At 43.1% G+C, this 16,180-nt stretch overlaps 1 protein-coding gene across 2 annotated transcripts in view; it reads right to left on the bottom strand.

Moving 5' to 3' along the window:
• ARK2N (arkadia (RNF111) N-terminal like PKA signaling regulator 2N) overlaps positions 1-16,180 on the bottom strand; it is a 144,493-nt gene that overhangs the window by 51,492 nt on the left and 76,821 nt on the right. The window contains exon 3 of one of the 2 annotated variants that reach the window (XM_068252258.1): positions 11,940-12,781. The exons of the other annotated variant lie outside the window; for it this stretch is intronic. Within the exon in view, the coding sequence (XP_068108359.1) occupies positions 12,336-12,781 (446 nt within the window). The 3' untranslated portion in view covers positions 11,940-12,335. Of the gene's footprint in view, positions 1-11,939; positions 12,782-16,180 lie in introns of those variants that run through there. 2 annotated transcript variants of the gene reach the window in all.

Below are 16,180 nucleotides of genomic sequence, written 5' to 3'. Positions count from 1 at the left end.
GGAATGGCCCTACTTTGCAGTTTGAAAACATCACCAACAGGCTCCTTCTTTCATGCAGTGACTGATTATATCTCATCAGCAGCACAATTAAAGGGATCTAAGCACCATTTCCCCCCCCTGCAGTTTCTCCTGGTTTCTAATAGCTATAGGAGCTACCATAATCCCCCCCTCACCTTCTAGCTGCCCTTATTTATGCAGGGGAAGTTGTGAAGATAGCATCTGTGACTTCTCTAAACTTCCCGCTGATGAAAGCTTTTGTTTGCTCTCTGTGTGCAGTAAAATAATTACATCAGTCCTGATCTGCCTGAAAATTCTGCAGTGGGGCAGGCCCTGCCTTCCGCAGAAGTAGGGTAATACAAGCTAAACTTTTGAATGTATAAAAAAAGAGGTAAAATGGATTTTTTTTAATAAAGAGCCACATTGTAAGCATGAATTTTTTAAGTGGTTCCTTTTCTATAGTTTATAGGGCATTCCTTAAGCCAAATACTTTTTTTGTTTTGTTTTAATACTCTATTTCCCTATAAACTAAACAAGCCACGCCCACAGCTTACCAGAGAGCCTTGGCACTCTCAGCCTTAGTAGCAAGGGCTTATGAGAGCTCAGTCTGGGCAGGAGGAGGTTACTAGCCAATGATTTCAGAGGCAGAGGGGTGGATGGAGGAGGAGTGGGAGATACAGATTAGCTTGCCTGTGTGTAATGTGACAAACAGAACATTGCTGCCCTCATTGTATCACAGGAATAAATAATCATAAACTGCTGAAGCTGTTTGCAGCTAGATTTGCTGTATCTAAACTTTAGATAAAATATATAGACAAGTTACTTGTTATAGTTAGTTTTTCAGCTTGGATCCGGTTTAAAGGTGCTATTGAGATGCCCTGGGTGCTAAATGGTGCTCGGTTCACTTTAAGATAAAAGGCTCTTCGGCAAAAGCAAAAAACAACAAGTATTTTTTTTTACACTTCAACAATTAAAAAAATATATTGTAAGGCACTGTCTTTTAAAATATTACTTTTATAAACAATACAGGTTGTTTTTTTTTTTTTAAGACTTTAATTGCCATTGCGATGAGGTGAGTTAGGTGGAGGCGACCCAACATGGCAAGTGTAAAACTGGCTAATACCACTTTAACAGGATCCACTTATACCAAGCATGGGCAAACTTGGCCCTCCAGCTGTTAAGGAACTACAAATCCCACAATGCATTTGCCTTTATGAGTCATGACTGTGGCTGTCAGACTCTGGCAATGCATTGTGGGACTTGTAGTTCCTCAACAGCTGGAGGGCCAAGTTTGCCCATGCCTGACTTATACAGTCACAGAAGCAACATAGGAAAATCACACAGACAGAGCAATGATAAACACAATTTATTTATACTAAGTTACACTAGTTACAGCTGTAAGTTTTACAGAGTTTGTTGCAAAAAGGAAAACAATTGAAAAGAACAGGTTACACTTTTATAGCGCAGTTTCATCTCTCTGCAAATAAGAAGGAGATTATTACAGTAAAATACCAATCGGTAAGGTCAGCCCTATAGAGCTACAAACAGGCAGACTTATTGTTGTGATTGTCCATCGATTGCACAATCTTATACCCAGAGCAAAAGGGGGTTCGGAACTTGGCGTGTGTCAAGAGCCCTTCAGCAGGTTAGGGGTTAAATGCTACAAACTCGCCAAGAGGCCCGTCAAGCAGCGTGAGTATAACAGCAGCGCTCGGGCGGCGAAACGCCCGCATATATCGTCTATATATATTCATTTATAGATATATATATATAATTATGTGTCGGAGGAGTAGAGTTCTACCCTCATCGAGCTCCTTTTATATAATATGCCTTTTCTGTTTCCTCCGGTGAGAAGGGATTGTCCTCATCTTTGTAAAGCTGACCATACACTGCACAATCAAATCAATCTCCAATCCTACCAGATTTATGTTGGAAGTATCACCAGGATTACTTAAACTTCAGTATAGAAAAACCACCACAAGATGTCACTGTGTATGTAAAGTGCTGCAATGATCTCTATGGTATTGTGATTTCCTGTATTCACTCCATTTTGCTCTCTGTTCTAAGTAAGATGCACTTCCTGTTAGTGGTGTAGATTTATCTCTGCATGTTTTTTTCTTCATTAAAGAGTTCTAACTTGTTATATTGGGTGCCTAACTGCATGTACAGACCACTCTGCTCAATCAATTTACATATTACAAATATATCCGAGTTGAGGCCAATCTACGGGTCTTCGTAGTACACAGGGGGGTTGGTGAGATCGAACAGGAGGACTGCACAGTGTATGGATGGTATATCAGTCTCAGAACTAGTCTATGGAAATACTGAAACAACGTGACACAGACTCTGTGTGCCGATACAAAGGAGTATCGTTGTAACTTCAAGTGCTGCTGTACTTATGTGTGCCTGAAATGAGCATCTGAGTAATAAAGCAAGGTACTTGTAACAGCCATTTTGCTTTTGATCTAAAATACAATCTTGTCATGGTCACTGGTCAACAAACATTTGTCAATAAGCGCTGAGAACTGACCTGCCTGTATCTAAATAAAACTGGCCACACATCAGGGGACTTGGCGGCCTATAGATCATCCGATTCAATTATTAAAATCGGATGAAATGAAAATCGGTGCAGCAAAGAGCATGCCTGGCCGATGATGCATCCAGTACAATTTTTAGTTCAATTTCAGCAATGAATTGTTCAAACGACCAGATAAATGCGATCAGACTGGCAGATAAACCTTGTCGTTGTCCTGAATAGACTGTGGACGATTCCAAAGGTGATCGTTTAATGACAATTCAGTCGATCGGATTTATAGTGGGAAGTACAGATTGACTCGAAAAATAATCGATGTACTGTATTACGACATTTTATTTCCAATCACATTTATTTGATCACTCTGGCGATTCTTTGCTGAAGATTGTACCGTTAGTGGCCACCTTAAAGGTGTAAACTAAATAAAGTACAGTACATTGCATTACTGGTCAGGGCCATAGTTTAAATGATTTAAAGGACAACTGAAGAGAGAGGGATATGGAGGCTGCCATATTTATTTCCTTTTAAAAGGACACCCGAAGCAAAAATAAATTAATGAAATAAACTATTGTAGCTATCTTCCTTCTCCTAAAAATGACTTTTTAAGATATTTCAGTTTTATTTCATGTTTAAATCTACTTTTCAAGTTTTAACGTTTTTGCTCAATAACACATTCATTGAAGTATGCCAGAGCTAAAATCTAGCAACCATTGACCCTTTTTATCTCTTTTCTGCTCTCAGAAGTCATTTCCTGCTAGGAAAGTTTTATCGTTGGAATTTCTTATCAGTGAGGGTCACACTGCAGTCACTTCCTGTCTGAGTTAGGACTGAGTCAGCCACTTGCATACCTGATATTTAACTCTTTCAGACAGAGAAAGAAAAAAAGGAACACAGCCTAGTTATTTGTGTGCTAGGCACTGTAAATACATCTCTATCTCATCATGTCACATGTCATCTTGGGTATCCTTTAAGCAATACCAGTTGCCTGGCTATCCTTCTGATCCTCTGCCTCAAATACTTTTAGCTATAGACCCTGAACATGTGCAGATCAGATGTTTCTGACATAATTGTCAGATCTGACAAGATTAGCTGCATGCTTGGTTCTGGTGTGATTCAAACACTACTGCAGCCAAATAGATCAGCAGGGGTTGCCAGGCAACTGGTATTGCTTAACAGGAAATACATATTGCAGCCCCCACATACTTTTCACTTCAGTTGTCCTTTAAAGCACATAAGTACAGTACCACTTTAAGTCTGCTGTCCTGTTATTCCATTAAATTGTACCACTCCCAGCTACTGTCAGTCTGACAGGACCGAAAATAGGGCTGTCTACTTATACTGCCTGAGCTATTACATTGTATGTCTCCCAGCTATTGTCAGTCTGACAGGACCCCAATAGGGCTGTCTACTTATACTGCCTGAGCTATTACATTGTATGTCTCCCAGCTACTGTCAGTTTGACAGGACCCCAATAGGGCTGTCTACTTATACTGCCTGAACTTAATGCCTCTGATTTTCATGTAGAACTGAAAGCACCGTTGGGATGAGACAGTTATAATGTGTATATTAATGTTTCTGGCACAAGCATCTGATAAGGGAACCTCTCAATACAACTCTCCTCAGAGCAACTTCCTCAAAGGGGCAAGGCAATGCAAACAAACAGGGGAAACAGCTATGCCTTGCTAATAAAACAACATTCCACAATAAATTACGGTAGTAGTGGGGATTCAGATTCAGGCAGGGAGCACACTTGTCTTTGCAGAAAAGCATCCGTTTTCTTTCATGTGCGTTTCTGCGGTCTTTCACGTGTTTGTGTTTTATGCACATTTTTCTCGCGTCTCCATTTTGCGGTTTTAATAATTAGGCATATTCATCATGTGAAATACATTAAACATTTTTCTTGGGGTTTTTATCTTTTGTACCAAAAGCGCATCAAAAACATCTTTGATTTTCCATAGATACAGACTACCCAGCACTCTCATGGTGAACCAGCACTCTAGGAGTGTGTAAGGGGCTACAAAGGACCAAAAAGCCCCCTTAATAAGATGCTATGAATAACAAGTTTGCTTTCTTAAAACAGAAAGTATTTGCGATTATTCAGGTTGGAGTGACTTCTGAGATGTCTCTCAGTGCATCACTGCTGAATATGCAAATCATCCTTTGTTGTTACTGTAAGCTAGCCACACCTCCAGAACCGCTGGAATGCAATGAGGTGTCAGAATGGTAATTGTACAGAGCCACAATAATCCAACATACAGACTGTTTCGGGCTGGTTGATCCTCATCAATGCAGGGCATGTATTGTTGTGCCTCTATGGAGTAAGACTGGAAGCACCCAGAGTTACAGATTGCCCAGCAAGCTCATGTTGAACCAGAACTCCCAGGAGTTTTTAAGGGGCTGCAATGGTGTAATATTAACAAGCTGACACCTCATTGCATTCCAGTGGTTCTGGAGATGTGTTTAGCTTACAGGGAAAACAATAGGTGATTTGCATATTTGCACACTGGTGCATTGTGGGAGAAATCTCAGCGTTCACTCCAACCTGAATTATCGTAAATCCTTTCTGTTTTTAAAAAGCAAACTTTTAATTCCCCATAGGAAAGCATTGCATGCAAATCACATGTGATTTCCATACAGTATATGCAAAGAATTAAGTTGCTGAGTGATTTTTAAATGTACCAAAAAACGCATTGAAAAACGCACACCAATGCATTTTTTTGTGTGTGGCCCACAGACTAACATTATGTGTGATTTCGCATGCGTTTTTCTTTGCAAGAAAATGCATGCAAGTCAAATAAGTGTGCTCCCCGCCTCAGAGACTGTTTAACCATTCTGTCGGAAACCAGTGACATCAGTGAGAACACAGCCTATCTCGTCACTGGAAACTAGACACACCACTGACAAAGCAGCCTATCCCTTCATTGGACGACAGTAACCAAGGATATCGCTGATAAAGCAGCCTATCAATTCAGCAGAAGACAGTGGGGTCACAGGCAACTGCCTATCACATCGCTGCAGAACCAAAAAACACCACTGACCAAGCAGCCAATCACAGCTCTCAAAACACATGGGCAGAAGCAGCTGGCTACCAGCCAATCACGCTTCATGGGTGACAATGACATCAGCATCATGATCTTTCCACTCACATGAGTCAGTCACATTGGTTACCCATTGAAGCTTTTGCGCTTCAATACAAAGTATGGGATTTCTGGAAAATCGCTTTTCAATCGCTGTACAAAGCGATTCTGCCGCACTTTTATTTCCAAACCTACGGAAATCCCAAATCGCTATGAAAATAGCAATCGCTGTACAAATCACTTGCATTAAATTCAAAATTGCTTCAAAATACGCCACGCTTTATAGTGGGTCCCAGCCCTTAGAGAAAAACACTCTGAAAATCAGATGCCAGCTGTAATTTCTTAAAGTGAACCTGAGGTGAGAGTAATAGGAGGCCGCCATATTTATCTACTTTTAAACAATACTTGTTGTCTGGAGGTCCTCCTGATCCTGTGTCTCGGAGGGCCCATTCACACCTACTGATCGCAAAATGCTAGAGCTTTTGCTAGCGTTTTGCGATGGCGATTTTGCGCGATTAACGTGAAAAAAATCGCCATCCACACTGGCCGATTTTTTCGCGATTGCTTTTGGCGCTTCTATAGCACTGAAATGTGATTGCCGGGAAATAGCCAGAAAATGGTGCAGACTATGCGTTTGCGTTTAGCATTTTTGAGAGATTTGCGGCAATTAGCGCAAATCGCCCAAGTAAGAATGGGCCCATAGGGTTTCATTACACTAGCGCTTTCAAAAGCGCTGAGGGCCCTTTTCCATTAATAAAGTGGCGCGAATAGCGACTACCTCATCACATCGTTTCCGCTGGCGTCCAAATCACTTCTGCATCTCTTGATGCGGAAGTGTATGGAGGGTAAGGCGGGCAGCTGCAGCATGCGATCTCGGGTTGCTCAGCACACAATGCATGCAGTGGAAACTGTTCCACTGCCGTGCATTGGTTACAGGACACCAGCGGTGCGATGCGGCTATGTAACTGCATCGCACCGCATGTAATGGAAATGGGCCCTAAGACTTTTAGCCATAGACCCTGAACAACCGTACAGCAGATCAGCTACTCTGACTCCAGGGCTTTGACTCAGACACTACTTATGTCTGAAGATTAACAGGGTTGCCAGGCAACTGGCATTGTTCACAAGGAAATAAATATGGCAGCCTCCATATCCCTCTCACCTCGGGTTCCCTTTAAAGGATACACAAAGTGACATGATGAGATAGACATGTGTGTGTACAGTGCCTAGCACACTAATAACTAGGCTGTGTTCCTTTTTTTCCTTTCTCTGCCCGAAAGAGTTAAATATCAGGTATGTAAGTGGCTGACTGAGTCCTGACTCAGACAGGAAGTGACTACAGTGTGATCCCCACTGATAAGATATTACAACTATAAAACACTTTCCTAGCAGAAAATGGCTTCTAAGAGCAAGAGATAAAAAGGAGAATTTCTTATCAGTGAGGGTCACACTGTAGTCACTTCCTGTCTGAGTCAGGACTCAGTCAGCCACTTACATACCTGATATTTAACTCTTTCAGGCAGAGAAAGAACAAAAGGAACACCGCATAGTTATGTGTGTGCTAGGCACTGTACATACACATGTCTATCTCATCATGTCACATGTCACTTCGGGTATCCTTTAAGGAGCTTTGGATACATGGTTCCTGGAATTTTTTGGATCACTCGTGTAATCTGGTGACTCATCCCAAAGCGTGAAAAGAAATATAGTGGGCCCATCCCCCCTGCTTTAACAGAAATAAAATATAATAACTGAATAAAACATTTCCTCACTCCAATTCTAAAAAAACATTCAATTCATTTGAAGAATGAGGTCTTCTTCCATCCATGTAATGCTATTATACTACCAATTAAAAACTATCCATATTGCAAACAAAATGACATAAAAATTCAACTCAAAATAAAAATAAAGAGGCCATTCCCAGTGTACTCAGTGAGAAGGTGATGTGATCACTCAGTTTATACAACCAGTAATAAAAAGGTAAAAAGCCCAAAAGATGTAAATGTTACAAACTAAACATAAAAAAATGGTTGCTAATCAGAGGGTCTATGTTATTTGTTACTGAAATCTGTTCTCTCTTCTATACAAAATCAAAGCCGTTTCGGATTTGCTCCAATTTAATACATCCAGGAGAGAGGAGTAAAATAATTGCAGTATATTCAAACGAATGCCCAAAAATACTGTTCAGTTAACCGTCAGCTAAAAAATAAAATGTCAAGCTGCCAGTCAGGCCTCGCTGCTGCCTGGCAACTGCTCGCTGCTGCCTGGCAACTGCTCGCTGCTGCCTGGCAACTGCTCGCTGCTGCCTGGCAACTGCTCGCTGAGCACACAGCTCAACTGCCTGTGGAAATCAGCCCATAGGGCCCTTTTCCATGAGCAGTTGATAGGCAGCAAAAAGACTGGCTAACTCTCAGGCCTCTTTTCCACGAACTGTTGAGCTGTGTGCTCAGCAAGCAGTTACCAGGCAGTTGTGAGAGTTTGAGAGGCATTTCACTGCCTAGTAACAGTTTGTGGAAAAGAGGCCTCAGAACTGCTTGCTGCTGCCTGGCAACTGCTCATAAAGCATCCTATCAATTTAGTGGAAGACAGTGGTATCACAAATAATTGCCTCTTACATCACTGTCAGTTGGGCCCTTTTTCCACAAACAGATGATAGGCAGTGAAAAGACTGTCGAACGCTCACAACTGCTTGCTGCTGCCTGGTAACTGCTTGCGGTGTGTGTAGTGTGCTGGGTTTAGTAGCGGTTTTGGAGTTAGTCGTTAGTCTACCTTAGTGGACCCAGCAGGAAAGCTCATAGCAAACAGTTCTCCAATCACGGCACCGTCCACTGCACGAAGCATTGTGATTGGCTGAATAGTGTGGGTGTAGTTTATTACACACCCTATCTGAATCTGAAACCTGGCAGTTCCGGAGGGTGCCGTCCATCCAATCATGTTAGCTGAATTTCTCTATGAGGTTTCCTCCTGGGTCCCCTAATGTAGACTAGTGCCGCTGTTGAAATAAGCCCCTGCATAGGCAAAAACAATTAACATTCCGCTCCCAACTTTCGCTCATTTTTAAAAATGTGATTATTTATATAAAATACAGTGGGGTTATGTTATATATGATCAGTTTAGATATCAGTAGCACTCCGCTAATTAAGAAAACCTGAAAAACTTAACCAGCAAGGACGATCTATCAAATGCTTATCATTCCAGATTGCATGCAAATTTAATGCAAAATTGTAAGGCCTCTTTTCCACGAGCTGTTGAGCTGTGTGCTCAGCAAGCTGTTGCCAGGCAGCAGTGAGCAGTTACCAGGCAGCAGTGAGCAGTTACCAGGCAGCCATGAGCAGTTACCAGGCAGCAGTGAGCAGTTGTGAGAGTTTGAAAGGCATTTCACTGCCTAGAAACAGTTCGGGGAAAAGAGGCCTAAGTGGCTTGGGATTAGGCCAGTCAAACGCATCATGTGTCGACTTGGTTTATCCCAATTCCAGCTGCATGCAATTTGTATGCAAGCTGGAATAATTTGCATCTTGTTGACCAACCCTACTCTCCAGTAATAGCCTGTAACCCCGCCTTTCACGGGAAAGATAGATAGGACATTGTTCTTAAAGAAACTCTGTAACAAAATGTTCAGCCTTAGTTCTTCTATCCTATAAGTTCATTTGCCTGTTCTAATGTGCTCTGGCTTACTGCAGCCTTTCCTAATTGCACTGTCTCTGTAATAAATCTTATTTCCTTTCCTCTGTCGTGTCTGTCGGGCTAAGGTTTGAATGTGTGGAATGTGCAGGGCTGCTTGTGATTGGATAGAAGCGATACACACCCTCTGCAGGCCCCCTGCAGGCTCTGTATGACTCGCAAACTCTGCTTATGTGAGCCTATCACAAGCTGGTTAGTGTGTTTGTAAACACTGCCTAAAACTGTTAATTACAAGCCAGGATTGCAGCAGGGAGTGGCAGAAACCGCACAGAGGGGCACAGAAGAACATAATGAATAGAATGGTATGCTTTTTGCTGTAAAAATTTTAGAGTACAGATTCTCTTTAAGAGTTTAGAGAAGTCACAGATGTTATTTTTACACCTTCCCTAGGAAAATAATGGGAAGCTTGAAGGGGAGGGGGAACATGGCAGCTCTTATAGCATTTAAAAACCAGGGAAAAATAGTGGTTCTTGGTTCCCTTTAAACAGAGACAGCTATTATGTGGTTAGGACTTGCAGCCTTCACCTGGGACATATCAGGTAATAGTCATGTTGTTGGTGATAGGTTGCAGTTGCACGCAGCATCCACAGAGATAAAAATGTTTGTTTTTTTTTGTTTTTTTTTTAATTAAAGAGAGTTTATTAAAAAAAAAATAATTCTGAGAATTGAAACTGTAATCACTACGATCCAATATGACCCAAAAACCGAAATGCTGACTGCTTTCTTTCACTACCTAAGAGGAGACTTTTTCTTTTTAATCCAGTCTGGAATTGCTGGCTCACTGATGACATCACCACTAGGGAGGCTCAGGGACCAATAGGGAGGCTCAGCAAATAAGATGGAAACACACCGAGTGTGATAGGCTAAAAGTATATATATATATATATAATCTGAAACTCAAAGAATTATCATATCGTGCAAAGGTCTTGAAAAGTGAAACTCATATATAATATAGGAACCCTTTGAGGGTGTTTTGGATTAATTAGCCGATTAGAGTGACACTTTGGGTCTAGAATATTGAATATTTTCACAATAGTAATGGTCTGAGATTCTGATTTTGGGGTTTTCATGAGCTGTAAGCCACAATCATCAAAATGATAACAAATAAAGGCTTTTGCATGTCATGAGTATATTTCCTATACAGTATTAGTATGCCCTTTTAAAGAGAACCCGAGGTGGGGCTCTGACAATGCTATCCGCATAGAGAGGCTGGGTCTGCCTATACTGCCCAGCCTCTGTTGCTATCCAGATCCCCCCCCCCCTAAGCCCCCCTGCGCTCTGCTATCCCCCATAAATCACAGCCGCGCTGTCGACATGCAGCCTGTTGCAGCGGGCTGTGTTTACCTCTGTACTGTCAGTCTGCTGCTCCTCCCGCCTCCTGCATAGCTCTGGTCCCCACCCGCGTCCCTTCCCTCTCCGCTGATTGGAGGGAAGGGACGCGGGCGGGGACCGAAGCTATGCAGGAGGCGGGGGGAGCGGCGAGAGTGACAGTACACATGTAAACACAGCCTGCACAGTGCGGCTGTGATTTATGGGGGATAGCAGAGCACAGGGGGAACTTAGGGGGGATCTGGATAGCAACAGAGGCTGGGCTGTATAGACCCAGCCTCTGTATGCGGATAGCATTGTCAGAACCCACCTCGGGTTCTCTTTAAGTTGAATTACTGAAATAAATGGACTTTTGCACGATATTCTAATTTATCGCGTTTCACCTGTATGTAAGCACAGAGGGAGATACTACTTGCTTGGCAGTTGGCAACAGTTGTACTTTCCCACAATGCAACGAGGTTCACACACAGGAAACTGCCAGGGCCATGGCCCTGACCTTACATTATTGAGGAAGGGGTTTCACAAGAATATCAGCCACACAGACGCCCCTGATTATGTATTAGAGAAAAGGTAAATATTTGTCGTGGGAAAGGGGGTATCAGCTACTGATTGGGATGTTCCTCTTTAAAATACATTTTTTAACATTGTTATTTCTACTACAAATGGAACAGTACTAGGGCTTAAAATTATAATTTAGTCATGGCAGCTCTCATCTTTCATTCCTTAAAGGATACCCGAACTGATATGTGACAAGATGAGATAGACATGTGTATGTACAATGCCTAGCACACAAATAACTATGCTGTGTTCCTTTTTTTCTTTCTCTGTCTGAAAGGGTTAAATATCAGGTATGTAAGTGGCTGACTCAGTTCTGACTTAGACAGGAAGTGACTACAGTGTGACCCTCACTGGTAAGAAATTCCAACTATAAAACACTCTCCTAGCAGAAAAATTGCTTCTGAGAGCTAGAAAGAGATAAAAAGAGGAATTTATTATCAGTGAGGGTCACACTGTAGTCACTTCCTGTCTGAGTCAGGACTGAGTCCGCCACTTACATACCTGATATTTAACTCTTTCAGGCAGAGAAAGAAAAAAAAGGAACACAGCATAGTTATTTGTGTGCTAGGCACTGTACATACACGTCTATCTCATGTCACATGTCAGTTCGGGTATCCTTTAAAGGTATCACTTTAATTCTATTTCGGAAAGTCTCCTTCGGCATTTCGAGTGTCATCTGAACGAGGCACATCATGGATTCAGTAGGAATGAGTGAAACAAGAACAAGCCGTGTACATATCAGTAAATACTAAGCCTACAGTTAGTTACCTTGCATAAGGGGTTATTTTAATACTTTTCAGGGGGTCGGCCCTGATACCCACAACAACAGGCCGAACCCCATTTTTATCTCATTTTCAAAATAATACATCTGCAGTATTAGTGTTCAGTCCTTTCTAATAAAGTCCATATCGATCATCTAGCCCTCTCCATGGCCCGCCCTCTCCGTGGCCGGCTCCTCCCACGTCCAGGCTGCGTGGCATGCACTTGCAGAAGACAATTAAGAGTATTTCCGAGCATTATCTGAAGGTATGCAGTCAGCCAAGCTTTGGTAAGGGGCATCGTAGTGATGCGCCGCCCTTTGTAAATCGCAGGACCGGTGGGACGCACTCTGGTCTAGTGCAATTTGTAAGAGACAGGAGACCGGAGGGGTGCAGTGAGGGTTAAGATTGGTTGATGTCCTGGTCGGCTATGTTCCCGTTCTCTTGGAAAGTTTCGGGAAAATTGTTATTTAATGCCGATTCCGGGAACTCTAGAGAGTCAACATTCTGGTAGCTGACGTAGGTGCCGAGACCCTGTTGTTGGGGCAACGTGGGGCTCTCCTGCCCCCCCACGAAGGTGCTGGCGGAGCTGCTGGGCGTGCAGCTCTGGCCGATCAGTTGCAGTTTGGGTTCCAGCGATTTGCTCTCCTCGTCCGTATCGAGCCGCGTCAGTTTCTCGATCCACGTGCGGAATTTCTCCTCCGTCTGTCTCTGCATCTCCGCAAAGCAGTTCATGGCTTCCTCCAGCACGTTGCCTATGCAGTTTCTATCCCAGACGGTGCCCCTCTCCAGCAGTCGAGGAAGATCCCTGGCGGCTGCCGATGATCCCCCAGCGCGACGGAAGCCAGCTTTAAAGACATTGAGGCCATTGGGTAAGACAACATCAAGCAATCATGCAGAGAACATCATTTAGCTGTTATTCCAAAAATTAGCATGCCACAGTGTGAACAACCATAAGATGCAAACAGTATGGAGGCCTCATGATGGGACACCAACAGCATGGAGGCCTTATGATGGGACACCAAGAGTATGGAGGCCTCATGATGGGCCACCAACAGCATGGAGGCCTCATGATGGGACATCAACAGCATGGTGGCCTCATGATGGGACATCAACAGCATGGTGGCCTCATGATGGGACATCAACAGCATGGTGGCCTCATGATGGGACATCAACAGCATGGTGGCCTCATGATGGGACATCAACAGCATGGTGGCCTCATGATGGGACACCGACAGCATGGTGGCCTCATGATGGGACATCGACAGCATGGTGGCCTCATGATGGGACATCGACAGCATGGTGGCCTCATGATGGGACATCAACAGCATGGTGGCCTCATGATGGGACATCGACAGCATGGTGGCCTCATGATGGGACATCAACAGCATGGTGGCCTCATGATGGGACATCAACAGCATGGTGGCCTCATGATGGGACATCAACAGCATGGTGGCCTCATGATGGGACATCAACAGCATGGTGGCCTCATGATGGGACACCAACAACATGAAGGCCTCACAGAACAAGCCAATAAGCTAGAACTCAATCTAAACAGGTCCAGTAATCTCCAAGCTCACAGAATGAACATCGTTCAAATTAAATAATCACTTAAATAAACTAAAAGATGGGAAGGAGTACAATAGATTCTCTATTAGGGCTGGTTCACATGGGCGGTAAAAAGACGCTTCACTGGCCGACGTAATCATTGTTTAAAGGAAACCTGAGATGGCAGGTTCTGCAGCCCCATGTGGTCACAAGCTATCCTCCCCGGGCCCGCTCCGTCCTCTCATGGTCACCTCCAATAATGTGGCCAGTCGTGCTCTTCTGAGCATGGGCGAGGCCAGGACGCGTATGTGCAGAAGAGCATGACTGGCCAAATTAGCGGAAGGTGACCATGGGAGGACGGAGCGGGCCCGGGGAGGATAGCGTGTGACCACATGGGGCTGGAGGAAACACAAGGTAAGTATAAATACTGCAGCACCTGCCATCTCAGGCACACTTTAAAAGGGATGGAGGGGTAAGGGTGGAGGGTAAGGTTGGGGTGGAAGTAATATTATGTTTCACAATGTGGAGCGTGATTTGTATGACCTCAGAACTACACCAATAAAGATATCTGTGGACATGAATCTTTGGTTGACCCAAACAGCTCAGATAGTCAATGGTATATTCATAACTCAGACTTGCATGCCAACTAGTATGTGCAGCCTGGAACTGGACCAATCAAATTCAGCAGTAAGTGTATTTGATTGGTCCAATTTCAAGCTGCAATCAGTCTGCATCCAACGCTATACCTTAAAGGGGACCCAAACCAAACATTTTTTTAATTCAAAATATTTAGTTGCACCACTCTGACGCATACAAAGATAAATAAACACTCATTTAAGCCTATTTGCATTTCAGTGCATACTTTTCACCCTTCTCTTTTCATAGCTAGGGTTATACAGGTGGCAGCCATTAGCAATTCCTCCTTTGCTGGATACCACCTACTCCACCAGTTTGCCGGATTCTGTCCCGGCAATATGAAAGGAAGGGAGGGGTTCCTCCAATAAATTTAAAATATTTTATATTTGTCATCATGCAGCTGTAAAAAGGCTGCTATTTATTATTATAATTTAGAAAATAGATTTTATTTCTAAAATCTTGTAATTTTAATTTGGGTCCACTTTAACACCCATATCTACCGCTCTGCTTCCACTTCTCCCCCCTGCAAAGCCCTACACTGGCTCCCTATCTGCTTCAGGATCAGTTTTAAGATTCTTTCCCCATCCTCCTAAAGCTCAGGGATCCAGCGCTGGCTCCCCTGAAACCACAGCCAAGAAGGATGTCAGCTGCAGCGCAGGCGCAATAGCGTCTACAACATTCACCTACCAGGATCCAGAGAAGGTGCAGTAGCAGCTTTCCGATCAGGCTCAGGCTAAAATAGCGAAGCCTGATCGGGTGCGCTCCACTGCGCAGGTACGAGTCATATGCGCAGTACAGCGGACCTGATCGGGTTCGGCTATTTCTGCCTGCCTATGCATTTTAAGAGGAAAAAAGTGAAAACATACACAATTTATCCACTTTCATACATTATAGCTTTAATGTAAACCGTTCTATTGTACATTAAAACCACACAATTTGTCTAGCCCTCCTGTTTATTTAAACAATTCATTTGTTTTGATAGTGTATTAGATGTAACAATTAGGTAATGTATACAATCTGCTACTGTCTGCTCCTGGAATGTGTATTTTACACTTGTTTACTAATTAACTCTGTCATTGAATTCCCTGGGAGGAGGAGATGGGTTTGCTGTTATTTCACAACTCTGTAGTGATGTTATCAGGTCACAGATAAATAAACAGTGTTATCTAAGAGTGCAGAGACTTATTTTCACGGCATAGGGACAGCATTGCATTGTTTAAAAGGAAATAAATATGGCAGCCTCCATATCACACCACAGGTTCCATTTAATACCAAGCTTTTTAAACACTTTTATTGGTGTTTTTTCTTCTTGCCAACAATCATGTAGTACCTATGGAGGAGAGGTCATCGCTAAATTATTTTCATATCACAATATTAATATAATATGTTAACAATGATGGCTTTTAAACAAACTTTTTTTTTTTTTTTTTAAATAATTAAGCATGAATGGTAAGTGAAACAAGAAAATAAAGGACAAAACGTGGCATGAAAGTGAAACAATTAATGGAGTTCTGTTTCCAGACATATAAAACCTATATCCACATAAATGAGCGCTGCGTAATATGTTGGCGCTTTATAAATACAATAAATAAATAAACAAGCATTTCTTTTCTAGGTGTGCAAAGGCAGAATAAAGGGTAACTCTAGCCATTGGTTCTATGACAGGAAATAGTTCTTCACCTACTGATATGAGTTGCACAATGGACGCTGCCGTCTGCTGAACAGTCTTGCGACAGGGTTTAAGGTAGAAAGGTTGTTTGAGGGCCCGTTTCCACTGTTGCGACGCAATTTCGCCGGCATTCCGACGCTTGTAAAAACGCATGCGGATGCGTTTCCGCATGCGTTTTTACCCGCGATTTCGCGTGCGATTTCGCATGGCAGGGTGCCATGCGAAATTAACCATGACACTGCCAGGGCAAAATAACATTGAAAAGGGTGCGAAATCGCACGCGAAATCGCGGGTAAAAACGCATGTAACAAACGCATGCGTTTTTACTATTAAATACATTAGCGGCGATTCGCACGGATTCCCGACGCAGGCGAATTCTGTGGGTCCCGCCGTG

Source organism: Hyperolius riggenbachi, chromosome 1 (genome assembly GCF_040937935.1).
Source record: "Hyperolius riggenbachi isolate aHypRig1 chromosome 1, aHypRig1.pri, whole genome shotgun sequence".
Lineage (NCBI taxonomy): Eukaryota > Metazoa > Chordata > Amphibia > Anura > Hyperoliidae > Hyperolius > Hyperolius riggenbachi.
This window is presented reverse-complemented; position numbering and strand designations above follow the sequence as displayed.